At 40.2% G+C, this 27,581-nt stretch overlaps 1 protein-coding gene across 1 annotated transcript; it reads right to left on the bottom strand.

The window, feature by feature from the left end:
• Window positions 1-9,138: 9,138 nt before the first annotated feature.
• Window positions 9,139-26,843, bottom strand: opn8b (opsin 8, group member b). Its single transcript, XM_077221228.1, has 4 exons — window positions 26,540-26,843; window positions 22,339-22,632; window positions 12,560-12,885; window positions 9,139-9,655 (listed from the first exon to the last, which is right to left on the bottom strand). The coding sequence occupies exons 1-4, from the start codon at window positions 26,607-26,609 to the stop codon at window positions 9,284-9,286; spliced, it is 1,062 nt and encodes a 353-aa protein (XP_077077343.1). The 5' UTR covers window positions 26,610-26,843; the 3' UTR covers window positions 9,139-9,283.
• Between the last annotated feature and the right edge of the window lie 738 nt (window positions 26,844-27,581).

The raw sequence follows: 27,581 nt of genomic DNA, 5'->3' as shown, positions 1-27,581 counted from the left end.
GTTTCATAAACATTCACTTTTTGAAACATTGAGGTACGGATGTACCTAATACAATTAAATAGAGCATATCCAGTTAACTAGCAGATCATTCATTTAGTTCGCTATTAAATAAGAGATCTAGCGCTAAAATCGGTTGTTTTTAAATCAAGCTGAGCGCTCGTGTCCGCTGCTATCAGTTGCATGGACGACGCGCTGCGCGAGTTGCGCAATCTTCACTCGGACGCGCGTTTCAATCTATCGCCGTTGCGGAGATCCCAGCTAACAATTTTATGTTCTGGGAACGTTAGTTTTTGGTTCCCAGAACGTTCTGGGAGCGCTCCCAAGAACGTTCCCTGTTGGTTCTCCAGGAAAGTTTTCTTAACGTAAATAGAACGTCCCCTTAGGCCGTGTGTCCACCAAAGCGTTTTTTCATGCAGCTGGCGTAAAATTCCAATTGTTTTCAATGGGAGCGCCGCGTTTTTTAAACGCCATGAGCGTAACGAGGCGCTGAGCGTGTATTTAACGCTCAAGCGCTGAGCGCCCGGCGTTTTTTACTGGTCGCCGAGAGTTGAAAAATGTTCAACTTTGGGTAAAACGCTGCGCTCATCACTGTCACTTTTTACACAGCCGTCCAATCACAGTGGAGGAGGGGCGGGACAAATACCACACGACCAACTGTCACAACAATCTTTCTGTATAACGACGTCAACCAGCAGAGCTAACCGAACAAAATGGATGAAAAATAAATTTTTAGTATGAAACAAAATTATCTGCGAAATCAGTTACAAGTAAACTGTGCTGTGGATATTCTGTATCATAGTAACGAATCGTCTCAACTGAAAAAACGCAGCGCTGCCAAAACGCTCTCAAGCGCCCACAGCTAGGCGTTTTCAGCAGAGCGTCCAGCGTTTTCAGCCGGCTAAAAACGCTTTGGTGGACACACGGCCTTAAGGTTAGGGCAACGTTCCGGGAACCTATTCGGAAAATGAAACCTATAAAAACCTACAGGGAACGTTCTGGGAATGTTCCCTTTAGGTTATAAAAATAGAACCTAAAAAGAACCTACAGGGAACGTTCCTAGAACATTCTCGTTTGGTTCCCAAAAAATAACCAAAAAAAAAAAACCTACAGGGAACGTTCTGAACGGTCCTAAGGTCTATTAGGTCTGTTTAGGTCCTTTAGGTTATAAAAATAGAACCTAAAAAGAAATCACAAAATAAAATGCACACAAAGGTGTCCCTGCTTGATATAGACTGTAACCATGCACTGATGAACATATAGGCTATACAGTTTTGATGAGAGAAAAAGAAACTGTAGGCCTATGAGTGCGCGGATTAGAACCACTGATCTATAGGCTATAATGAGATGTTCCTGATTCACCATCGTCTGGCCTCTGAAAAAAGCTTTTAAGGCTAGTCTGCCTGGGCCTGGCCATATTTGAAACGTCTCACTCAATCGTTCGCTGTTTAGGTCTATATTACAGCCTTTTTAGGCGTGTGCTTTATTTGAAATGCACCATGCGATGTTGTTTCATAACTTTCAAACAGTAGAGCCTGTTCCTTTATATTTATAACATAGCCAAAGGTCGGTGTATTTTTGCTTTATACATTTTAGGCTTATTCTCAAATTCAGATTGTGTTAGGGGGCGGGATTATTAGGCAATTTTAATCTGACAATTTGACTGGAGAGATTTAATTTTGTCGGACATTTAATTTTTTTCCCGGCCAATGTCCGGTAATTACCGGACAACGGAAACCCTGGCTTAGATATAGTAGATAGTCAGACTTCAAATAGACATCTAAATCAGACCGTTGCACAAAGCACTTAACACTCTGACTATCTTAATTAGGACTACACTGCAATACATTCTGGGTAAAATAAGACGCTTTTCAAAACAAAAAAACATGGCGGATCGAGTAAGCGCATTCAACCGCTCAGTGCAGTTTACCCCAGCGGAAAATATGTGTTTGTTGGAGGAGTATAACAGTTAAAAGGACATTTTACTTGGGAAATTTAGCAGAGAAGAAATGTTTAATTTGGATAGAGATTGCTAGGACAGTTAAAGCTGCAGTAGGGAGTTTTGAGAAAAATGTTGATTTAGCCTGAAAATTTAAACAAGCACAACTTACAGGTCCAACCCCCTTGCTCTCTGCTGCGCTACAGCCCTCCCTCCACAGCTCCTCCCCCACAGCGAAGCCTGCCGTGAACGCGCAGGCTAGTAAGCAGGACCACCGATGACGGCGGATTATAAACAGTTATGGAACATTCACTTATAGGGACGAAACATCAACAATATGCTTTACATTGACTATGGCCTGCCCATACTTTGACTACAAACTTGGTCCTCAAATCATTATGTATTTTGCAATACATGTAACTTTATAATGCTGCACTCTTTCTATAAGTTATAAATAGCTAGTAAGATAACGTTCCAGGCTTTTTCTCCATATAATGGACTTCAATAGGACACAAACGTTTCAAGGACCAAATGACAGTTTCAGTGCAGCTTCAAAGGGCTTTAAACGATACCAGACGATGAATAAGGGTCTTATCTAGCGAAACGATCGGTCATTTAAAAAGTAAATAAAAAACTAAGTTTTATAAGCACAAATGCTCGCCTTGCTCTGTTCTGTGATGCAACTCTGGACTCTCCTGTGCGAACTCGTTCATCAAAATGAACAAATCTTTTTTCGAGTCATTTCGTTCGTTGAATGAACGAAATTACTCGAAAAAAGATTTGTTCATTTGGATGAACGAGTTCGAACAGGAGAGTCATGAACGACTGTACGCGCTCGTGCTGTGCAAGAGAGGGATGATCAGCGTACACGAGCGTGATTGACACTGCTAAGACATTCCTCCTGGCTCTGATTGGTTGTTTCTGACTGGGAGCGGTGTATTTCTGCAAATGGCAATAGGACCACTGGGAGGTGCCAGAGGAGCTTGATTTTTTTCACAGATTATCTGTCTCATATTCTACTGTCAGGACATAATGACAGTTTTAACAAATATTTGTTTACAAAAGTTACCTACTGCAGCTTTAACAGCGTTAATCCGACCATTGAGCGGAGCGTTAAAGACGTACGGAAAAGAAAAGTCCTCATTATTATATATTTCCAGTAGGTTACTGCGGTCCCTAAAAACCCTTTCCCTTCTCATAGCTCTCTCCATAACATCGTCAGCAAACCACAAATTATGAGCCATTTTCCCTTTTCTTTTGGCTGTTTGTAATGTAGGATTGTTACTGCTGGTTGCCAAGGTAACAGAGTCTTTGACCTGAGTTAGCCTGGGGGTAAGGTGTCTAATTTCTTTGGTCTAAATTAAGTCAGTCTTTATTTTTGTGAAACAGTCTAACTTGCATTAGACTAGTCTATGAGCAAATTTTAGACTTGTCTAACATTATAGACTGGTCTAAAATAGCTTTGTGAAACCGCCCCATAGTCTATCTGAATACTCAATTCTGAATGGTTGGAAAGTGTGCAATAAAACTGTTTAATGCACAGTTCCAAATCAGTTTAATCACTGTTCTATATTAATATGTGGTTTTCATTGCCGCACACACACACACATCGCAGCATTAATTGATTTTGATGCACTTTGCAGAGACAACCACCCTCCACTTTGCACTTTGCCTCTGTGCATTAAAATAATTTAATACACAGCTAGCGTTGGATTATCCCTTACATCTAACACTTTTAATTGTCGAGAAAAAACTCTTTTTTATATGTTTTGGTTCAACATATCAACTGTTTATCAAAAATTGCCCTTAACTTGCACCAGAATCTTTTTTTATTTTGTAATTTTCAGGAGAGTGCACTAATTTTTGCAACACAACATTTTAGCACTTTGCTGATATAATCCTGAGTATTTTTCCGGAGTAATATTAACATGCTTCTTTGGTAATTGATCAAGCATACATTATGTCTTCTACATAAAGAGTAATTGCTGGATTTGTTAACTTTCAGAGGGGGTATTGTACAATAAAAATGATTATAAAATAATAATAAAAACAAGCATTAGCTTGAAGTATGTTTTTAATGAATTCTTTTTCACACCTGTAATATTTTAAAGGTACATTCACATTCATTTTCTGATGGCATTTTAGCCAAAATACTTCTGAACCATATTTGTTTATTATTCATTTGCCCGTTTATTCTCACCAGAGGAATAAACACATTTTCATGTGCACTATCTGCATTTATTCACACAAACTGCAGTAAGCCACAGAAACACAGTGCTTTCGAACAAACCAAGTTTGTCCTCAGTAAATACAAAAATAAAAAACATTGGCTGTAGTGACATGAACACAAAGAGGTCTTTTTTGGTTTGAATATTGTGATAAAATGGTACGATTCCAAGGGTCATTCCTGTTATGCAGCACATTTTCATTGGCCATGATGTATGGGATAACAATTTATTAAATTTCTTTAATCAATTTACTATTTTGGTTTGAGTGGATGTTGCCATTTTTTGCATCTTTAAATTTGCTCAGCATTTTATTAAAATGTTTCATGTTATTGTTTAATTTGTAACCTGTCAATTTAGGGTTTTTATTACTTTCCATCCTTTAAGTCTTGTGTACAATCCTTCCAAAAAAAAAAAAAAAAGTTAATTTATGATATATTTCTACAGGAAGTGACATCATTTTTGCAGGAGAACAACAGCACATGCCTCAAGGTGTATTAGCAATAGACTTGAAATTTGATGTTTTGTGGTATTCGTTGGTGTGTCACTCTCAAATATTTTATCCTGTTTAATAAAATTACTGAAATTGGTTTGATAATATCAACATTTCAAAAGAGAATCCTGATTCATTGAGCAGTGGCTTATTTGAGGTATTTTGTAATCATTCTGTTTGGCACCCTGTTCACTTTGACATTGTGTAAATAATCAATTTGTAATTACATTTTTGAAATTGCTATACTTAAACTACAGCATAATCATATAATTTCATAATTCAGGTATTTCATAACAGGATTGATTTTTTTCCAAAAAAGTAAAAAAGAAAAGAAAAAAAGATTTACAACAATAAATATGATCCTAAATGGAACAGTGACCTAAACAGCATTCCATCAGTCCATTGATATCACGCATAATACCATCAATAATAAAATAATAATTTCACGGTCACAGTCTTTCTCTTGATCCTGATCCTCTGATGTCTCTTTCTGTCACTCTAAGTAAAGAATAAAGTTTAAAGGCAAGTACAACATCAGAATGAATCCCTGAAAGCGCTTGAAAAGTTTAGACAGAAGTGAAAAAAAGACCAAATGAAAATGGACAGTGACTTTGTTTTTTAGTCTGAAACTACATTTGCAGTCATTGAATTATGTACACCACCATTCAAATGTATCAGGCAAAACTGGAAGTGTCAGATGATCATTCAGAAATCATTCTAATATGCTGATTTTCTGCTCGAGAAACATTTATTATTTTTATCATCAGTGTTGAAAACATTTGTGCGGCTTAATATTTTTGTGGAAACCTTTTTATAAGGATGATTTTTTTGTTTGTTTTGATGATGAATAGAAAGTTCAAAAGAGCTAAATATATTTTAAATAGCATATATTTTTACACTGGTACAAAATATTTCTGACACATTTGGTGAATTTAATAACTTAATGCATCTTCTGAATAAAAGTCTTAATTTGCATTATTGACCCCAAATTATTGAACAGTAGTCTGTATGTAGAGAAACACAAGTTCATTCCCGCTTTGTTCATTTAACAACTCTCCTTCATTATTACTTCCTGAGTATTACAAAGGAAGAAAGGTTTGGTCTTTGTAAGCTTTGCACTTAAAGCACTTCTACTTTCTTGCCCTCCCGATTTTGCTAAATTCAAGCATTGTTATCTCTGTTTTGAGGCAATGAGGAATTTGAAGTTCTTCCCACAATTCCACTAAACACAACTTCTGGTCAATCCATCTGTGCCTGAATCCATTTGAAATAAATAAGATTCAATTGCTTTTCTGGGCGAATTTATTATTGTTTTATCAGGGAGTAACTAATATTCCATCATGTACTGTTTTATTAGGAAAGGATTTGGTGAACATATTTAGTGCAGTGAGTTTACACACAAAGACTTGATGTAACAGAACAAGTGGTGCTCCAACTGGGACGTTTCATTGGATTTTAACACCATTATCAAATATGCATGTTCATCTCAAATCTGAAATCTGAAATAGAAACAGTCTGTGAAACAGCAAGATTAAAAGCATGTGTTGGTTTGTGTCTGACGTAACAAATCAAATATTTATGTTAAGCTCTAGATGCTGATATTAACCCTAAAAGGTACACCATTCAAAATTAACAATTTAAATTACTTAATATCATCAGTCCTTCTTCCAAAACATGTATTTTTTTTTATCTTACCCTGCTTAACTAAGCATATAAGTGTTTTTATTTTAGACCTGTCAGGATGTTTTTTGCTGGAAATTGCGTACATTCGTCACTCGCCCTTGTGTGTCACGTCATATCCGTAAATAGAGAAAAGTTGCTCCGGCTACTCTGATGCGTGTATGGTGTGTAAGTGGAAAACGAGTGGAAAAAGCTCAGGAATCACCCTTTTTAAACAAATGCCGAACAGAGGAGAGTCTGCTGGCAAAAAAAGAACGCAACAGAGCTCGTAATAGAGCAAGAATCAACATTAGCTTGGCTTTTCGGAGATGGCGAGAGGGATTTTAAATGTTGTCAAAGCGACGTGGAGATTTTATTATTTTTATTAGTCAGCTGGTGAGTAATGTTTTTTATTGAACAGGTAAACTGCCATATGTAGCTCTCTAAGAGATCATTGTAAAGAATGATCTAAAAATGTCTATTAATAGGTATAGTAACGTCTTCAGTTTGAGATCCTTTCCATCTAAACTGGTTATGTCTCTTAAGCCTATAGTGAATGTTTTATGAGGTGCAGAATAACCGTATTCATCCGCAGTCACACAGAGCTGAAGTACAACAAAATAATGTTCTTCCACAAAAATCATGCAGTTTTTTTTTGTTTAACTGCTAGAGGTTACATAGTGTACCTTTCAATATTGAAAACGGGGTCCCTGCAACTACTCTGGCATCAACATCCATTTTTTAAGGTTACTATTCATATTTTATTCAAATGTTGAAAACAGTTGTGTTGCTTCATGTGCAAACCATATTTTTTTTCAGGTTTCATTCATTAGTAAAAAGTTTAAAAGAACATGTTTTACCTGAAATAGTCATCTTTACGTTGTAGATGTCCTTATAGTCACTTTTGATCAATTAAGTCCCTCATTGCTGAATATAAGTATTCATTTCTTTAGAAAAAATCTATATACAAGTATATATGCAGGTAGTTTCCCACCATTGATGAGAGTGTCTGTACTGGTTCACACAGCAGGCTAAAGCACATGATATCCTCTTATGAAACAACATTTTTATTACGTGGGGAGAAACATAAAAGTATTTATATATAATATAATATAATACATATTTTTATGTTTCTCCCCAAGTGTTAAACATAATGAAAATGTTGTTTCATAAGAGGATATCATGTGCTTTAGCCTGCTGTGTGAACCAGTACAGACACTCTCATCAATGGTGGGAAACTACCTGCATAACAGCAAAGTGCCTGTTCTTTCCCACTGATGAGATAAGTGACCATAGTCTTTTACAACACCTCAAGATACAAACAACCCGGTTCTGGCCACAGTAGAGTCATTCAAGCACTGTTCATCAAAGCATCCACATGTTCTATGGCTCAATGTTTTTTTTTCTTTTTTTTTTTTCTGAGGACGGTTTAGTTGTGCTGGGTTTCGGCAGCTTTCAAAACTAACCACCAAAATCAATCAAACATTTAACAGTTTTCATTTTACATGAAAATGAGGAGGATGCAGATACACTGAAAATAATTATGGACCACTATATGACTTGGAATTGGATTACCCGAAAATGAAGATTCTGTCATCATTTACTCACCTTCATATTGTTCCAAAACCTGTGACTTGAAACTCTGAAAACTGAATAAGACACTTATGTGATCTTCAAATGGAGAAGGAAATATTGTTCTTAGGAGTTATTTATTTTAATTTTAAATGCTGTATTTCAATCATTTTAAAGGTGTTGTGATGCACAAAACAACTGAGGCCCTGTTTACTCCTGGTATTAAGATGTGTTTTGGTCGATCCGATCACAAGTGGATGACTCTAAATACAGGTATATACGGGTCTAAAATGTTCGACCACTTCCAGAGATAGTTGAAAACACATTAGATCGGATTGTTTTGATTGTTTAAATGCTCATGTGGTCGAGTGTTTGAACAGCCACAAAAGTCCTCCAACCCTCCACCTACTGACCTAATGCGTAAACATTATGAGAAGTGCGCTAGCCAGACGGGATTTAAACTTTGTCGGCTGAAGACCCAAGTTTGGTTTGAAGACAAAGAACATAAAAAGCACAATGTTCTCTTAACATTCCCGATTCTAACACGCACTCGGCGTTCAGTGTTGTCTTGCAGCTGTCAGAGCAGAAACGAAAGTTGATGCTCTCTGTATGTTTTTCCGTCGTCTTCGAGTCCGTTTATATGTAAATTGAAAAAGGCGTGGAATATTGCGCACAAGGTCATATTATGACTAGTTTTATGATACTTTGTGAGTGCTTTTTTTTCCGTTATGGAGTTTGGCGTTTAGATCCACAGAAGAGAGAAAGACATTACAGGTTTGGAACAGAAAAATGGTGAGTAAATAATGACTGGTCTTGAAATCTATTTGTAGTACTTAGAGTACTTAGCATGCTGAAACAATAGACTATATATGATATATATATATATATATATATATATATATATATATATATATATATATATATATGATCACATAACACCTAAACCCCTTGATAATACAGTGTCACACAGCAATGTGCTATGCCATACGTTGTGATATGGATCCATATTACATGTTGATAGTCTTTTTGTCCCTAATGTGACGTATATCTGAGTTAAACGGCTTCTCAAACAAGAAAAATTTAGGGCAGGACTTGATTTTTTTTAACAATGGGAATTGATTGTTGGATCTCATGTGAGTGACAGGTTGTCCCGCCCTCATGCCGACTCACACGTCACCAGAGAAGAGAAGAATTGTTGTTGCAATTGGGAGGGGAAGTTATTTTGATTAAAGATTGTGAGTGCACATGAATTAAAAAATGAATCATTTATAATAAATATTGCAATATTACATAAAAAAAACAAGTACATTTTGATTTCATGGTGACTTTAACCAGGCAAAAGTTCCCGTAAACTAATATTCTGTACATATTCATTCATAAGAGCGCAAGTCACAGATCCTACTGACTCGGAATAAGTTGAGTCTCATTCTCCTTGTTCTTCTCTAATGACTGTTCCCCTGTTCCAGGTTTGGACTTGTTTGGGTCACACACCAGGAAGATGGTATTCTCTGGGTCGATTTTGGCATCGGATGTGCGGCAGATGTTGGCTCTCCCACAGAGGCAGCTCAACTGGTTGACTTCTCGTTTGAAGTTCTTGCTGAAAACATAGTAGATGATCGGGTTGTATGTAGTGGATGTCTTGGCGAACAGACACGGTAGCATGCTGACCTCCGGAGGGATTGAATCATCAGGCCGGTAGATGGACCACAGGCTAATGATGCCATACGGCGCCCAGCAGCCGACAAACCCAATGCTGATCAAAACAGCAATCTGTAAAAGCAAAGAATAACAAGCTGAGATCTGTTTTGATGTTTGTTTGAACAAACATTGAACCCATTGATAAACCAATTTAGGGCCCATACTGGGGCTATTTCAGATAGGGCCATCATAGAACTCATTGACAAATCCATTTAGGGCCTATATTGGGGCTATTTCTGATAGGGCCAACATAGAACCCATTGATAAACCCATTTAGGGCCCATACTGGGGCTATTTCTGATAGGGCCATCATAGAACTCATTGACAAATCCATTTAGGGCCCATATTGGGGCTATTTCTGATAGGGCCAACATAGAACCCATTGATAAACCCATTTAGGGCCCATACTGGGGCTATTTCAGATAGGGCCATCATAAAACTCATTGATAAATCTATTTAGGACCCAAACTGGGGCTATTTCAGATAGGGCCATCATATAACTCATTGGCAAATCCATTTAGGGCCCATATTGGGGCTATTTTAGATAGGGCCAACATAGAACCCATTTAGGGCCCATACTGGGGCTATTTCAGATAGGGCCACCATAGAACTCATTGGCAAATCCATTTAGGGCCCATATTGGGGCTATTGCAGATAGGGCCAACATAGAACCCATTGATAAACCCATTTAGGGCCCATATTGGGGCTATTTCAGATAGGGCCATCATAGAACTCATTGACAAATCCATTTAGGGCCCATATTGGGGCTATTTCAGATAGGGCCCACATAGAACTAATTGACAAACCCATTTAGGGCCCTTACTGGGGCTAATTCAGATAGGGACGAAATAAGAACCATTGACGAACCCATTTAGGACCCATACTTGGGCTATTTCGGATAGGGCCGACATGGAACCCATTGGCCAACAGATCATTATAAATAGCACAGCCTATTTAGTGTCTTGCAATGCTATGTGTAGGGATTGGCACCTCTTTCTAAATACATTCCATGCTATAAAAATATGAATGCTGAATGTGTCTGTAAACAACCTTCAGGTGATGTGAAGCTTCAGCAAACAGCAGCTTTGAAATGGTCTCATGTGGGAAGAACAATCACAGATAAGAACATGGGAAAAGAAAGCTAGTGATAATTTAATCATTTACAGTAGTTTGGAATAACTGTTGAAAACAGTTTAAGCTCAAGGGCGTTAGGGATGAATAGAGCTCAGTTTTGAACGAGTTATGTTTACAAATCCAATTCATACTACAGGGAGACATATCCCTCAGCATCATTACACTAGGAATAAAAATGTCCAGGTTGAGATTGCTGAAAGAATCAGAGTCTGAGTGAGATGTAAGGATTGGTAACTAAAGGTTGAACCCAATGTATTATTTTTTCTTTCGCTTGTCAAGGCTTTCATTTTCCACATACTGACAGCAGACAAGGGAAACAGTCAAACTCTTTAAAGTAGTCTATACAACTGTTTCACTGTTCTAACTCTTCTGAAGCCATACAACAGCATTGAGAGCGGAAACAATCTGAAATTATTTTTCACATTGTTCACAGGAACTCTCATTAGTATGTGCACAACAGTCTTATTTTACTATCATTGATATACTGTACTATTACAGTTTTTGTTAATACAAACCCCATTTCCAGAAAAGTTGGGACATTTTGTAAAATGCAATAAAATCCACAATCTATGATTTGTTAATTCTCTTGAACCTTTTTTTAACTGGCAAAAGTACAATGAAAAGTTTTCCAATGTTTTGACAACATAATTGTATTTTGTAAACATAAACAAATTTTTGATTTTGACGGCTGCAACACACTACAATCATGAGAGAATTGTCAAACAATTCAAAAATAACAATTCTCAATGCAAGATTGCAAAGAATTTATGTATTTCACCATCTTCCATACATTATATTGTGAAAAGATTCAGGGAATCTAGAGAAATCTCAGTCTTTGTATAGGGCAAGACAGGAGACCTCCGCTGAATGTACGTGACCTTTGAGCCCTCAGGTGACACTGCATGAGAAACCATCATGCTACTGTGTTAAATATAGCCACATGTGCTCGGGAGTACTTTGGAAAACCATTGTCACTTAACACAGTCTGACGCTGCATCAAGAAATGCAAGGGAAAAGCTATACATCTGTTCGATTCAGAAATGCTGCCGAGTTCTCTGGGCCTGAGCTCATCTCAGATGGTCTAGAAGACAGTGGAAATGTGTGCTGTGGTCAGATGAGTCCATGTTTCAGGACATCAAGTTCTCAGTCCTATAGATGAAAGGGACCATACAGACATTCATCAGCGACAGCAGCAAAAGCAAACATTTGTCTTGGAATGGGGGTGCATCAGTGCAACCGGCATTGGTGAGTTGCAAACGTGTGAAGGTACCATTAATGTGAAGGCTAATATATGGATTGTGCAGAGACATGTACTGCCATCAAGATGATCTTTTTCCTGGGAAGCAAGACCATCCTGCACATGCTACAACAGAATGGGTTCTAGACACTGCCTTTCTGCAATCCAGATCGGTCTCTTATTGAAAATGTATGGCCCATCATGAAAAGGAGAATCAGACAACGATTACCACAAACGGTTAAAGCAGATGTCTTATATCAGGCGAGATAGGGTAAAAATTCCACTTGCAAAAATGTAACAATTAGGATCCTCAATTCCCAAATAATTGAAAAGTGTAATTAAAAGGAAAGGTGATGTGACACAGTGGTAAACATGCCTCTGTCCCAACTTTTTTTGGAGAGTGTTGCAGCCATCAAAATCAAAATTAGTTTATATATACAATTGATTTCTGGCCATTGTGACTTAAATAACTGGACTAAAGATAAAAGTTAGAAAGCCTGACGTTCTTGGGTTTCATTTCACATTCAGATGAAAGCTTAATGTGCAGATCTTATGTTTCATATTAGCAGTGTAGATGGTACACACTGTAAATCAAACACACTCACCACCATGAGCCGCCGCTGCATCTTTATCATGTTGGGTATGTGGTTGCTGTCGTCCATAGACTTGTAGGTGACGTATAGTTTCAGAGCGATACCAGAGTAGCACGACATGATGATGATGGCTGGGAGGATGAGGTTCATGAGAAAGATGGTAATGACAAAAGACTGGCTTTGTTCCTTCATGTCCCTCCAGGCCAGAGTACAGGACAGGCCGAAGGACTCTGGGCCGTATTTCCCCCATCCAATCAGAGGGAAAAGAGCCCAGAGTAGCGCGTACAGCCATGTCGTTGCCACAAGTATCTTTGCGTTCCTTTTGGTGATTTTCTCTTCTATGGACAGAGACAGACATTTCTAGGTATGAAAAGGGCATTAAAATGAAAAAAGTATGTATCATTAAGTTCTATGACCATTTTTCATGCTATGATTTTTAAGCTGCTTTTTCACTGTCGCCATTGCCTGCCGCCCCTGTAATGAACTTGCAATTAGCTTGTGAAGTGGCAATGATTTTGCATTCATCTAAAGGATTTATTGAATGAACCCATATGGGTTTGTTGTTATGTGAATATACATAGAATAGAATGTAAATAATTAATTAATAATTCTAATTTTATTCAAATCCCTCTATTTTACAAAACTATAAAGTTAGACCAACAAATAATATAATTATAATAATTATGAAATCATTTTTGTGCTCATGCATATATTTTAAATATGTTTCATATATTTAATAATTTATTTGATTTGGTCCACATTGAATTCATTTCATTTTTTGAAAGAACCAAAAAAAAAATCCTGTTTTCTATTTAGTATGTTCCGCTTATCTTATTTTATTGGTAGATACTCAGACATTTATCTTTGTAATGGAATCATTTCAAGACAAGTGGGGCCTGAAGGCCTCAGTCTCTGTAGCACATTTAGCCTACTGTAAGTGGTTGAATACTAATATAAGGGGAATTGTTCAAGCTGACCTGTATAACTGCATTCATATTAAGCTTAGTTCACACTAAATGCCACAAAATTATGGGCAACTGTATCTCTAGTGTAGATGTGCCTGAACTTGGCTGAGAGAGCGGTTTGAAACCACTGCCATGTGTTTGTATGCTTCATTAAGACAGAGACAGAGCTGGAAACATACTGTGCATACTGAGTCTTTTCCTAGAAAACTGGGGAATGTGTGTTTTCCAGATTCCAGATACAAATATATAAGGTTCTGCCAGTAAACTAACACAAACAAGAGTCTAGATCCTTTAATTTACTGGGCACTGGGGAGTGTTGTAACATGGGGTCAGAAAAGAGCTATGGTGATGTCATCAATATCATACACTCCCATGAGCTTTTTGAGCTCACAGGAGAAGGGGCATGTGACTGTGAGCAACATTGTAGGTTTTGTGACCAAAAAAACGATTTTCAGGAATTAAAGATTTTTTTTTTTAAATCAAGACACATACTTTTTTTTGCCTATCAATCATTGTATTTTAGGCCCTGTACCCCTGGTATTAAGATGTGTTTTGGTCGATCGGATCACAAGTAGACGAGGGAGACACATACCCGTTTGCACCCGTTTGTCTCTTTTTGTCCACTTTCAACCACTTCTGTCCTGATTTCTTCGAGGGGAGGGTAAATGTATGTGTTTCAGATCTTTCGATCTAATGGATAAAACAAGCTCGCGCAATTTACACATGAACGTCGTCCGGAGACGGCGGAAAAACATACGGAAAGCAGCAGCTTTAGTTTCTGCTCTCATAGCCGCAAGACCACCCCGAACGCTGTGAGTGTGTGTTAGAATACAGGAATACTAAGAGAACGTTTTTCGTCTTCAAATCAAACTTTGGTCTCCAGACAAAGTTTAAATCCTGTCTTGCTAGCACTTTTGCGACAGTTCAAATGCATTCGACCATATGGATGTTTACACTACGAAAGCAATCCGGTTCGTTCAACTACCTCTGGAAGTGGTCGAAAGTGGACAAGCTCAAAACATTTAAGGCCCTGTTTACACCTGTATTTAGCGTTGTTTACTTGTGATCCAATCAACCAAAACTCATACCTATACGCCAAAAACAACAACAACATAAAACGGCACCATGGAGGGGTTTGCAATAGAGATGTTGTCTTATTTACAGCATGACAATGTGTAGCCGCCGTGCTGGACTACTGCATCTTATGAGGCAGCGCTCGGCATTTTGCAACAACACAACCTTGTTTCTTTAAGCATGTTCCCTATTCATCTGACGTTTACATTTTACGTGGCATGAAAAAGTCACATAAACCACGCAAAATTTGATCAGAGCAGTCAGACTGAAACGGATTTCCAGAAATTATTTTTGAATAGGATTTCAGACCACATGAATGTAGCTCGAAACAGAATTTCATGTGATTTTTTTGCCACTTCATTTAAACTTGCTAAATCTGATCTGATTTCAATTGGATAAATTTGGAATGACAGTCTGAATGTTCCAGGACGGATCACAGCAATATTTCTAGGTCCCAATCCCGGGATTGATGTTAGGGTGATGTTAGTTTCTAGTATGTTCTGGATGGTTGCTAGGGTGGTCTGAGTTGTTACCATAGTGTAGGTGGTTGCTGGGAAGTTCAGGTTGGTTGTTAGGGCATTGCTATAAAATTGTTAGGGTGTTCTGGGTGGTTGCTTAGGAGTTGCCAGGGCATTGCTATATGGTTGCTAGGTTGGGTGGTTTCTTAACTCAACACTGCCTACTGAATGAGCTCTTCTGGTGTCGTATCTCTTTTAGCTCTTTTATCAGGATTTGTCTGGCAACGAGAACAAACAAGAGATCCATTTATTTCTGTACACGGCAGTTTTTCCCATGCCAAGTTTCATTTCAATAATTCAGTGTTTATCTCCCAGGCATGAGACAGCCAAAAACTCTATTAAGTTAGCTTTCTGAACTGTCATGTTGAGTTTGTGTGTAAATGACAACTATGTGCTGTACCAGAGCTCCCCAGCAGCTCTCAGCATGAACACGACCCCTTACAGAGATGAAACCGGATCGCTCCGTCTGTCAAACTATTCCTGGATATCGAAACCTTGTTTTGCTATTATAGTGGAAAAAATCAGAAATGATTGGCTGTTTGCACAATTGGAGGATGTCGGATGTGAGATATTACTTTATGTAAGACTGAAGAAAAAACACTCTTGGTGGTGATCTCATTTGCTTTCTTTGCTGGACTGTTGAATTTGTAGGAGGGAAGTAAATTTTTCAACATTTAAATGACAAGTTATCATCATTTAAATAAATATTTCTTATTTGAATATGTTTGAGACTTATCAAAATGTATATATATTTTAATTTGTATTGGCTTACTAAATATTCCTCCCCGCTCTTTAAAAAAAAAAAAATCCCTTCTTTTTACCCTCAAGACTGATATTGTATTATTTGATGTATAAATTAACTCTCATGTTCTGTTTGAGGTCTTAGAGACCTCAAGGCTAATCTTAATAGCTTGAAAATGATGGTCAAGGGTATATTCCAGGTTTGGTACAAGTTAAGCTCATTCGACAGCATTTGTGGCATAATGTTGATTAGGATACCACAAAAAAAAAAAAAAAGAAAAAAAGATTTGAACTCATGTTCTGTTAAAAATAATAATATTCAGAGGCATTTACAACAAAAGTGAACGGAGTCAATTTCTGGAGGATTTAAAAGCAGAAATTTGAAGCTTCTAACTTTATTGTTCAGTGTCCGAAATCGTCTATGTTCAGTGTGTGTTGCTATCCGTTTACCTTCCTGTTAGATCTTTAGAGAATAAAACTTTTGAATTAAATCGTACACGTCTTCCTCCTCTGTCTGCCAGAAACCATACATGACATTAATTAAAGCACTTGACTTTGTTCTTCTGTGAATTATTTGAGTAGTAAAGTTGTTTAAATCCTTTTTACATTTGTTTTAGGGTTTTAGAGTTTACAGTGTTGCTGTAGTAAAGGTTCAGTGTTGGTGTGATGGAAGAAGACAGGGGTCGGCGTGACTGGGACTCGTACACTTTTATTTAGTTAAGAAGAAATGCGCTGTGCGCGCTCTAACATAAATCAGGTTCACGTTCAAAATATCACTCTTTCCACTATATCCAATATCACTCTTTCCAACATCAAACATCACTCTTCAGCGTCCAGCTCACGTCTCGTGCACGAGTCCCCAGTCCTTCTCTCTCCCGCTCTCTTGCAGCAGCCAGCTTTTATGCGATCTCCCCACGCCAATTACTGCAATCAGAGACAGGTGTTCGTCATTTTGCACTTGACCTACTTACTCACCGCTCGGCTCCGTCGTTGCTCTCGCGCTACAGACTTCGCTGAACCACGCCCCCCTCGCCACATACCCCCACCGCCCGACTCAGGCCGGGGAGCCGTCCGGCCTGCAGCCTCCCCCCTCTCCCCCCTCCTCCTGGAGAGGAAGTCAGCCACAACCATCTGTGCACCCGGCCTGTGGATCACCTTGAACTTAAAAGGCTGTAAGGCCAGATACCAACGGGTGATCCGCGCGTTGGCATCCTTCATGCGGTGGAGCCACTGCAGGGGAGCGTGGTCCGAACAGAGGGTGAACTCTCGACCCAGGAGGTAGTAGCGGAGGGTGAGAACGGCCCACTTGATGGCTAAAGCTTCCTTTTCAATGGTGCTGTACATAGTCTCTCTCTTCGAGAGCTTCCGACTAATGTACAGCACCGGCCTTTCTTCGCCCTCTATCTCCTGGGACAAGACTGCGCCCAGCCCCCTGTCCGACGCGTCAGTCTGTAGGGAAAAAGGGAGAGAAAAGTTAGGAGCCTGTAGGAGCGGTCCGCCACATAGAGCAGCCTTTATCTGGGTAAAGGCCTGCTGACACCGCTCCGTCCACTGGACAGTATCTGGTGCTTCCTTTTTAGTCAGATCAGTCAGCGGGCTAGCCAGGTCCGAATAATTAGGCACAAACCTCCTGTAATATCCAGCTAGCCCCAGGAACTGTCTAACCTCCTTTTTGGTCTTAGGTCTTGGACAGGTCGCAACTGCTGCGGTTTTATCAATTTGGGGACGCACCTGTCCATGACCCAAGTGGAAGCCCAGATACCTAACTTCCACGCGCCCAATTGCACACTTCTTTGGGTTGGCGGTGAGCCCCGCCCCTCGCAGCGTCCTGAGGACAGCTCGCAAATGCTGCATATGCCGCTGCCAGTCGTTACTATAGATGATAATGTCATCCAAGTAAGCAGCAGCATATGCAGTATGCGGCCGGAGAATTCTGTCCATCAGGCGCTGGAAGGTCGCGGGAGCCCCGAACAAGCCGAAAGGAAGAGTAACAAATTGGTGTAATCCAAACGGCGTCGTGAAAGCAGTTTTTTCTTTAGATATTGGAGATAAGGGGATCTGCCAATACCCTTTTGTCAAATCCAGTGTCGAATAAAAACGAGCGGTACCGAGCCGATCAAGCAATTCGTCAACCCGCGGCATTGGATACGCATCGAATTTCGACACAGCATTCACCTTGCGATAATCCACACAGAACCGGACGGAGCCGTCGGTTTTAGGCACTAAAACTATCGGGCTTGCCCAGTCACTGTTGGATTCTTCTATTACCCCCATGTCCAGCATAGCTTCTAATTCATCCTGAACTACTTTCTTTTTATGTTCAGGTAAACGATACGGCCGGCTGCGTACTATTACGCCCGGTTCGGTCTCAACGTGGTGCTGAATGAGATTTGTCCGACCAGGTAGGGGCGAAAACACATCAGCAAACTCTGCTTGTAAATTACGTATGTCAGTGATCTGGGACGGTGAGAGGTGGTCTCCGCCAAATGCCAGAGCGAGAGATTGGGATTTTGAGCTCGCTTCTGGACCGAGATCCTCCTCCCCACTTACCACCGTCGCCAGCATCACTGACTCCGCCTCATTCCATTTTTTAAGGAGGTTAAGGTGGTAAATTTGATGTGCCCCGTCCCTATCTGATCGGACAACCTCATAGTCGAGGTCCCCGACTCGCCGTGTGACCACAAACGGCCCTTGCCACTTCGCGAGTAATTTAGAGCTGGATGTGGGAAGCAATACAAGGACTTTATCTCCCGGTGCAAATTTGCGTAGTCTAGTCCCCCTGTTGTACAGCCGACTTTGCTTGTCCTGAGCCTGTAACAAATTCTCCATAGAGAGCCGCCCCAAAGTGTGGAGTTTTGTTCTCAGGTCCAAGACATACTGAATTTCGTTTTTGCTATTCGAAGGTCCGTCCTCCCAAGCTTCTCTAAGCACGTCCAGCACCCCGCGGGGCTGACGCCCATAGAGAAGCTCGAAGGGGGAAAACCCCGTGGAGGCTTGGGGGACCTCGCGTACAGCGAACAAGAGGGGTTCTAGCCACTTATCCCAATTTTTGGCGTCTTCCCGTACGAACTTACGAATCATGGATTTTAACGTGCGGTTAAAACGTTCCACCAAGCCGTCTGTTTGTGGGTGATAGACGCTGGTGCGAATCGATTTAATGCCCAATAATTCGTACAGTTCGCGAATAGTGCGTGACATAAACGCCGTGCCTTGATCGGTGAGAATCTCTTTCGGGATTCCTACCCGGGAGATTAATTGAAACAGTGCGCTCGCCACGCTTTTAGCGGAAATATTGCGAAGCGGCACTGCTTCTGGGTATCGCGTTGCATAATCCACCAGGACTAATGCAAAGCGATGCCCCCGTGCAGATCGTTCTAATGGCCCGATGAGGTCCATTCCAATTCTTTCGAAGGGGACCTCCATTAAGGGAAGAGGGCACAAAGGTGCTTTTGGGTTGGCCGGTGGATTCACCAACTGACATTCACGACAAGACGCGCACCACTTGCGCACGTTCTCGTGAATGCCCGGCCAGAAAAATCGGGTCATTAAACGATTTAGTGTAGCTGCCTGCCCTAAATGACCAGCCATCGGATTACAGTGAGCCGCCTGGAAAAGCATTTCCCGACGGCTCTTTGGAACTAATAACTGAGTTGTATCTTGCTTTGACTGGGTGTCTTGGGTCACCCGATACAACTTATCTTTTATGATAGCAAAATAAGGATATGAGGGCGGTCGGTCGGGGTGGAGGGGCTGCCCGTCGATCGTACGGACCTGGTCAAACGCATTTTTAAGCGTCTCATCTCGGGACTGTTCCAGAGGAAAGTCATCACGCTCTGAAAGAATCCTTCTTTCAACCGCGTTCCGAACCTCTGGGACAGATACCGAGGGCCCCGGCACAGCCTCTCCAACCTGAGCGACCGCTCCCCTCTTCTGCTTCCTTTTTGTCCCAGAAGCACCCGCACACAAATAACCCAATAGTGTTTTAAACCCCGGCCAATTGGTCCCCAAAATTAACGGGTGCCGGAGGTGTTGGCTAACGGCCACCTCCACACTATGCTTTTGGCCCCGAAATTGGATAATGACTGGCATTAAAGGGTAATCCATCACCTCCCCGTGCACACACCGAACCCTAACCGTGCGGCTCTTATCCAATGCCTCTGGTTGTATCAGATTTTGATGGATGGAGGTTTGGTTACAGCCTGAATCCACCAAAGCCTGATAGGTACCCCCCTTAATACTCACAGGTATTTGGTACAACCCAGCTTGATCGGGGGCAGCCTGCGGTGTGTCAGGGACCCTGACCAGTGTCCCCACCTCCATTACGGGGCACCGATCGATAAAATGTCCAGGGTCCCCGCAACGCCAACAGGCCGGCCCAGTCCTTCCCGCCGCCCCAATGGCGGGAAGTGGGTCAAGCGATTGGCGTGGGGAGAGCGGGGGTGCAGGAGGCGCAGTGGCAGAGGCTGTTCCCCTGGACGGCGTTCTGGGTGCGGGAACAGGCTCAGCCGTAGGTCCGGTCCTCCAGCGGGGCGCTGGCCTGGGCAGGAATCCTCCACGGGACCTGGGTAGAGGGACAGGGCGAGAAGAGAGAGAGAGAGAGAGAGAAGCTGCTGGAAGGGGTTCGCCGACCCCTGGGCACGCCACCATCTGGTCCTCCGCCAACTGGATGGCCTGGTTCAGCGACGTCGGGCGGTGGCACTGGACCCACTGCGCGGTCTTCCGGGGGAGCCGCGCGACGAATTGCTCCAGTACCACGTGGTCTATAATTCCCTCGACGTCGCGTCCGTCGGCCATCAACCACTTGCGGCACGCGTCCCGGAGCTGCTGCGCAAAGGCGAAGGGTCGGCCGGATTCCCCGAGCTCCAGTGACCGGAACCGCTGTCTGCTCTGCTCCGGGGTCCGGCCAACCCGCTGCAGAATGGCGCGCTTGAGGTCTTCATAGACCAGGAGGTTCTGGACTGGCAGCTGTTGTGCGGCGATCTGGGCTTCTCCGGCCAGCAGCGGGATCAGCCGCATCGGCCAGTCCGTGGACGGCCAGCCCCAGGCCTCGGCCGACCTCTCGAACAGCTCGAGGAAGGCTTCGGGATCGTCTCCTGGACCCATTTTGTGGAGGTGCATGGGCTGGGCCGAGGCTGGAGCTGGCGATGATGGTGTGGCCCGAACCTCCTGGTCCATCCAGCTCCGGAACTGCTCACGGTCCTCCTGCTGGGCCCGGAGGAGTGTCTCGAACCGACGCTCCTGGTGCTCCTCCATGGCCAGCAGGGCCCGATGTTGTTGCTGGTGGAGTCCCGCGAGCGCGTGGATGATGTCCGCAAGTGGGGACGGGGGCTGTGTGGCGGCGGCCTCTTCTTCCATCCCGGGTTTCGGCACCAGTGTAGTAAAGGTTCAGTGTTGGTGTGATGGAAGAAGACAGGGGTCGGCGTGACTGGGACTCGTACACTTTTATTTAGTTAAGAAGAAATGCGCTGTGCGCGCTCTAACATAAATCAGGTTCACGTTCAAAATATCACTCTTTCCACTATATCCAATATCACTCTTTCCAACATCAAACATCACTCTTCAGCGTCCAGCTCACGTCTCGTGCACGAGTCCCCAGTCCTTCTCTCTCCCGCTCTCTTGCAGCAGCCAGCTTTTATGCGATCTCCCCACGCCAATTACTGCAATCAGAGACAGGTGTTCGTCATTTTGCACTTGACCTACTTACTCACCGCTCGGCTCCGTCGTTGCTCTCGCGCTACAGACTTCGCTGAACCACGCCCCCCTCGCCACAGTTGCGTTTTCATGGCGACTATATTGTATAGAACTCTTCACAGAAAATTTTAGTATTCGATGATTGATTCATAATAAATTCACATAATGTTTGTCTTGTTGTACTGTTGAAACAGTGATCGTTTTAACATTTACATTTTATTGTAAGCACAGCACTGAAACTCAGAATCTCAAATGCTGTTGATTAACCTTAAATTGTACTGAACTTGGAATATTAATTTAATACCTACAGATATTTACAGGATTTTTTAAAAAACAATCTTATGAGAACAGATTTAAAAAAGAAAAAGCAGATAACTCGCATCAACCATCTTCCATTAAAATTTGGGATATGTATTGGGTCTTATGGAAACCTGCAATAAATTCTAGGATTCTTTGATTTCTTTTATTGTGTTAATCTGCAATGTGCTTTAGCTGGGGTCAAACTGACTCCAAACAGAAATAAGTTACTAAGGATATGGGTTACATTTCTGAAAGTGGCACGTGTGCATGTATAATATCTGTAAACTGAGTGTCATTAGCTCAGATTAATGTATTAGAAAAATGTGAACTACTACCATTCTGAAACATACATCATTGTCTTTCTGAACAGAACATTTAAATGGTAAGAAAAGGCAATTCAACTTTATCTCTGCCAGTAGCCTTGAGGTTGTATCACTCATTAGGAATCCAGGCTGAATTCAGAATAGAAATAGGTCTAAGGATAGACCCCTGAGGAACTCACTGGGTGATTGAAGCGTTAAAGACACGATGAAGCGAACAATAGCCATAATTGTCAGGGTCATCATGCTAGCTGCTCCAAAGAAAAATCCCATCAGGCCGTAGTACACACAGGTGACGTCACCTCCTATCCAATGGTGGTTCCAAGCTGAGGCAACAGCCAGCGGGTACATTGTGACGGCTGCTCCCAGATCTGTCACAGCAAGATTCACGCTAAGAAGCTCTGGGGGCTTCATGTGGTTTGACCGCTTGTACGCCATCACAAGAACCATCAAGTTCCCCACAATGGAAAGAATTGCTGCATATGAAAGAAAACAAGGAGAAATATACATAAAAAGAATTAGGTGTTTAGTGTACATATAGCAACATGTTATTCAATCCGTTTTACTCATTTAAAACAACCTCTTTAATTTACTAAGAATCATATTTATAGTGCTTTGTTGGCAAAATTGGATATGGTAAAACATTTATTTTTCACTTAAAAGAAATATTTCTGCAAGCCTGCATTTATTTTATTAAAAAAATACAGTGTAATCCTGGGAAATATTGTTACAATTTAATATACTTTTTTCCATTTAATATATTGTCATTTGCTACTGTGATGCAAAGCTGAGTTTTCAACATCATAACTCTAGTCTTCAGTGTCACATGATCCTTCAGAAATCATTCTAATATGCTGATTTGCTGCTCAAGAAACATTTTAGTTTTATTATCAATTGTAAACAAATATTTTTGTGAATACTGTTATGCATTTTTTCAGGATACTTTGATGAATAGAAAGTTCAAAAGACAGCATACATTTTACCCCAAACGTTTGAACAGTAGTGTGTGTGTGCATATTATTAATATCATTATTAACGATCCCATTTTGTTTAACACTAATTATACCTGTAATTCTTGATTCTGATTGGTCAATTGCTGAATTCTGTTCTCAAATATTTGTGTATACCATTGTCCGTGGCAAGAATTATCTAACGTACCTGTAGTGGCAGTTGTGTCTTAGAATCACTTCATTCTCTAAAGTGACATGTATTAAATCAATATTTCATGTCCATTTATTTACTATTATTTTGATACAAACTGAATGACATACTGCATCTGGGTTTTTATTTTGAGATAATGACTAGCTGACTGTACATATCCCTCTTTATTACTTACAGGATTTTCCTCCATAAACTTGCTGAGTAAACCGATGCTGTATCTACAAAATATTAGTTCTATCTATGCATTTGGCTTTTATCCAAAGGGACATGCATTGCCTTTAAGTTTCATTTGATCAGTTAGTCCATTTTCCATGTTCTTGGCACTGCTTGGCTCTCCTCTACAGTTTAAACCACAGGGGAGTATTGTATATTGTGTTTTGTTTAATGTTAAGGGCAAATCCCAGACGAATTCTTCTGCAGTCTTATGTAACCCCATCTTCAAACAGTCTTTTGTGTCCTTTTTGTGTCTTCGCCTCTCTTTAATCTCAGCAACCAACAGTATGTCATCTTGACTCTTTGATAACCTTCCTGTTGTGCCCTTCAGCCATGTACAGTTTCACACCGAGATGTCGAGGTGCTTTATCGCCAAATTATACAGGTCTGTTCCATTCATAATCAAACTGGAGCTTCAGACTGCATTATAATATTGTGGGACTTACATTTACTGTGTGCACTTGGCAGATACTTTTATCCAACGCAACTTTTATTGCATTCAAGGCATATATTGTAAAAGCGTCATGCATTCCCTGGGAATCAAACCCATGACCAACTCCACTCCACAACAACACTCTTTTAGTTTGTTGAATGTTACATTTTACAAGCATTATCAGGATTGATCTGTGCTGTGCTGGTGAAATCTTTCATCCAGTAGGTTGACCGCTGAGTATGTGAATTACATTAAATACGAGCCATCTGTAGTCATACTTTTAAAAGAATCGCACGCAAGATTCCAGGATAAACTAATAGATCTCCCTGCGGCGAAAAAAAAACTGAATACCTACATCTGCTCCAGCAAAATTAACAACAGCTTCCTTTGCAAGGAACAAACTTGTTTAGGGAACAGAGGACCTTTATTCTACAGAGCCTTATGGGTAAAGTGTGTATACAGTAAGTTATAAGCCATCAGCTTTACCCCTTTTCCTCAGCTTGTCAATAGGTTCAATGCTCCCAAGGATTTGCCAAACACCTGCAGTTTGATGTGACATGTATTGAGGAGATTAAATGTCCCCAGTTGCAAAGACCTGAAGAATGAAGTGGGGTATAAACTACTGCTTCAACATCCACAGGCATTTCTCAAAGCAGCCGAAGGAGAAGCAACAGCCAAATCAGTTTGAGTTTATATTTATGACGTCTCAATATGTGATTTACCACACAATTTTCTAAAGTGTGTGGACTTTGAGGCATTAAAAACTCAAGACTTGAAATGTCATCTGCTTTGGTGACCTGGAGGTCAAATCTGAAAATCTTGTAATTAAATTAACCTTGAACTAAATTGAGCTGAACAATTGCCCACTGTAGAGCTGCTTTATAGCTGAATTGAGTTAATTTCATAATTGATTCATTTTCTCTCGCCTCTCGGAATTCATGACACGACTCTCAGTTTTTCTATATAAATAGTAAATGAGTGAATTAAATGACTGACTGACGAAGGATGGGAGAGAAGGAGAGGATGCAGGCATTTATCGGTTCACAAATAGGGGGGACTGGGGATAGTTACACTTTTAATAGCAAATCAATTTCTGGGTAAAATCATACTTTAAAGCAATTGAACAACCCTTACAGCTCAGAAAAAAGGCAAGTACAAAAATATATTTTAGTTAATTAAAAATTGCATAAATTTAGATTATTACTTAAATGTGACCGCTTCAATTTGACATTTTTGAAAAAAACACCCAAATAAATCCACCTTTGTCATATTGGCTATAGTCGATTCCATGATTTTTAATTGTTTGTTTACTTCTATAGCCCAAAAAACATAATGCTAATTTCCAGTGTTCTTTAGACACTCATATCATTCCTGAAATGTCTATAATAACTCTTCCAAAGAGACTTCCAAAGTAGGGGCGGAGAAATTACTGTAAGTGATTAATTACCAGCCTGTAAACGTAGCTCCTATTGTTATGAAAACTCTAGAGAAAATTATGGTAAAACAGCTTTTAAAGTCAGAGGGTAAATTAGATTATTATTAGTTTGCATATAAGCAAAATCGCAGTACAGAGGATGCAGTGGTAACACTAATACTGAAGCATCTGGATAAGGCTTAAACTATAGCTCTGGCTCTCTTTGTGGACTTTACCTCTGCATTTAATGAAAGTTAATCCTTACCTGATTGATTGGTAATACTCATTTTTAACAGGTAGAAAACAGATAGTTAGAACCAATCAGAAAAATTAAACTTGTTTCTTATTCAGGATATAGACAACTGTAAAACTGATATCATAAACACATATATATATTGAAGTTTTCAGATGATAATGTGTTTGTGTCTTTATTAGGGATTGAAGATAATTAGTATTCATCAGTGTTGTATGGATAGATTAGAGGAGTGGTGTGAAAGGAATTCACTTATTATAAATGAAAGAAGACAGGAAATGGTTTTTGGTCCTCCAGTGAATATCTATAAAACACAAGTGACTGTACATAACATACAGATTGAACAAGTGTCTTATAAATACTTGGGTATGTGGATGCTGCTTAATCATGCAATGAAAAATATGAGAAGGGTCGAACATAATCCAATCGAGCACATAACCAATGCACATATAGATTGTGCTTGATGTAATGTACAACAACGTAACTATTTTCTTAGGATAAACAGTCATTTGGATACTACAGTCATTTTCAATTGAAAGGGAAAATTTCACAAACATGAAGCTAATTCAATAATTGTTTGTCAACAAAGCCATTACTAGAGAAAAAAGCAATTGTGTAGTTGAGCTAGTTTTGTTGTTGTTTAAAAGCCTTTTAGTTGCTGAGATAGGCTATATTTAGCCATCATGAGAACTTCTCGTGTGTGACAACTAACCCCAGTTTCTCCTAAATGAAAGTAGGCTACCAAAGCATCGATTGATAATCTTCTCTATAAAACTCGTTTTCGGAATAACACATCCCTTTTGAGTCTATGTAAGAAGTGAATTTCAGTAATCCGTCTGGAAACAAGCAGACTCGTTATTACGCACCAGAATCGGTTACCAAAAAAGTTGGAGAACCACTCAATCTTACCAATGAGCAGCAGGAACGCCCCAACTCCATAATCCACAGCGGGTGATAGTTTAGAGGAATAAATATCCATGAGGACAAGTGATGTGTGCTCTTCAGCGGGAAGAGGAGATGATAATTAATTCCCAGAAATGAACGTGCTCGACATGGATCAGTGCAATTGGGACAAAAGTTACAAAAAATATACGCGCCGCGTAATGATCCACAATGCTGTCATGTGTCAGAAACATCTGTTGTCCAAGAGAGATAAAGGACGCGAATAAATGAAGCTCCGACAACACCAACAGACCGAGAGAATGAAACGATGCCGTTGTCTTTGCTCAGTAAGGAGTAAAACAGAAGAACACACCATGAGCAGTAAGTGGTGCGCGTTGGACACACTCACTCCAGTGTGCAGCGACTGTACTGCAGCATCTGATATATATATATATATATATATATATATATATATATATATATATATATATATATATATATATATAACATCTGTACAACAGTCAGCTTCAGTCAAGTCCTTAACAGACAACAGGAGGGGCTTCATAATCACTGGACCACTCTTGCGATAGATAGATAGATAGATAGATAGATAGATAGATAGATAGATAGATAGATAGATAGATAGATAGATAGATAGATCTGCTCCAACAAACTTGTTTAGGGAACAGAGATAGATATATCTTTTTAAATAAATAAACAGACAGTCAGACAAATACACACATATACCTACAGCTGTTATACAGTATATATATATATATATATATATATATATATATATATATATATATATATATATATACTAAAGCTGTAAATTGCAATCATGCAATCCTCACAAAACACACTTGATTACAGAAACACAGTAAACACTGTATGAAAGAAACAAGTGGATTCTTCTTACACATATAGAGGAAATTAAATCAAATCAAATCAACAAGCTTCAGTTGTAATTTTTTTTCAAGAGTTGGATTCCCGAAACAAACTGGGACTTCATCCCATAAAATACGAATAATTTACTATACTGCATTATCAAAACTGGAGCCATTTTAAA

This window comes from Siphateles boraxobius, unplaced genomic scaffold (assembly GCF_051911475.1).
Source record: "Siphateles boraxobius isolate OS27281-9 unplaced genomic scaffold, OSU_SipBor_1 8, whole genome shotgun sequence".
NCBI classification, from domain to species: Eukaryota; Metazoa; Chordata; class Actinopteri; order Cypriniformes; family Leuciscidae; genus Siphateles; species Siphateles boraxobius.
This window is presented reverse-complemented; position numbering and strand designations above follow the sequence as displayed.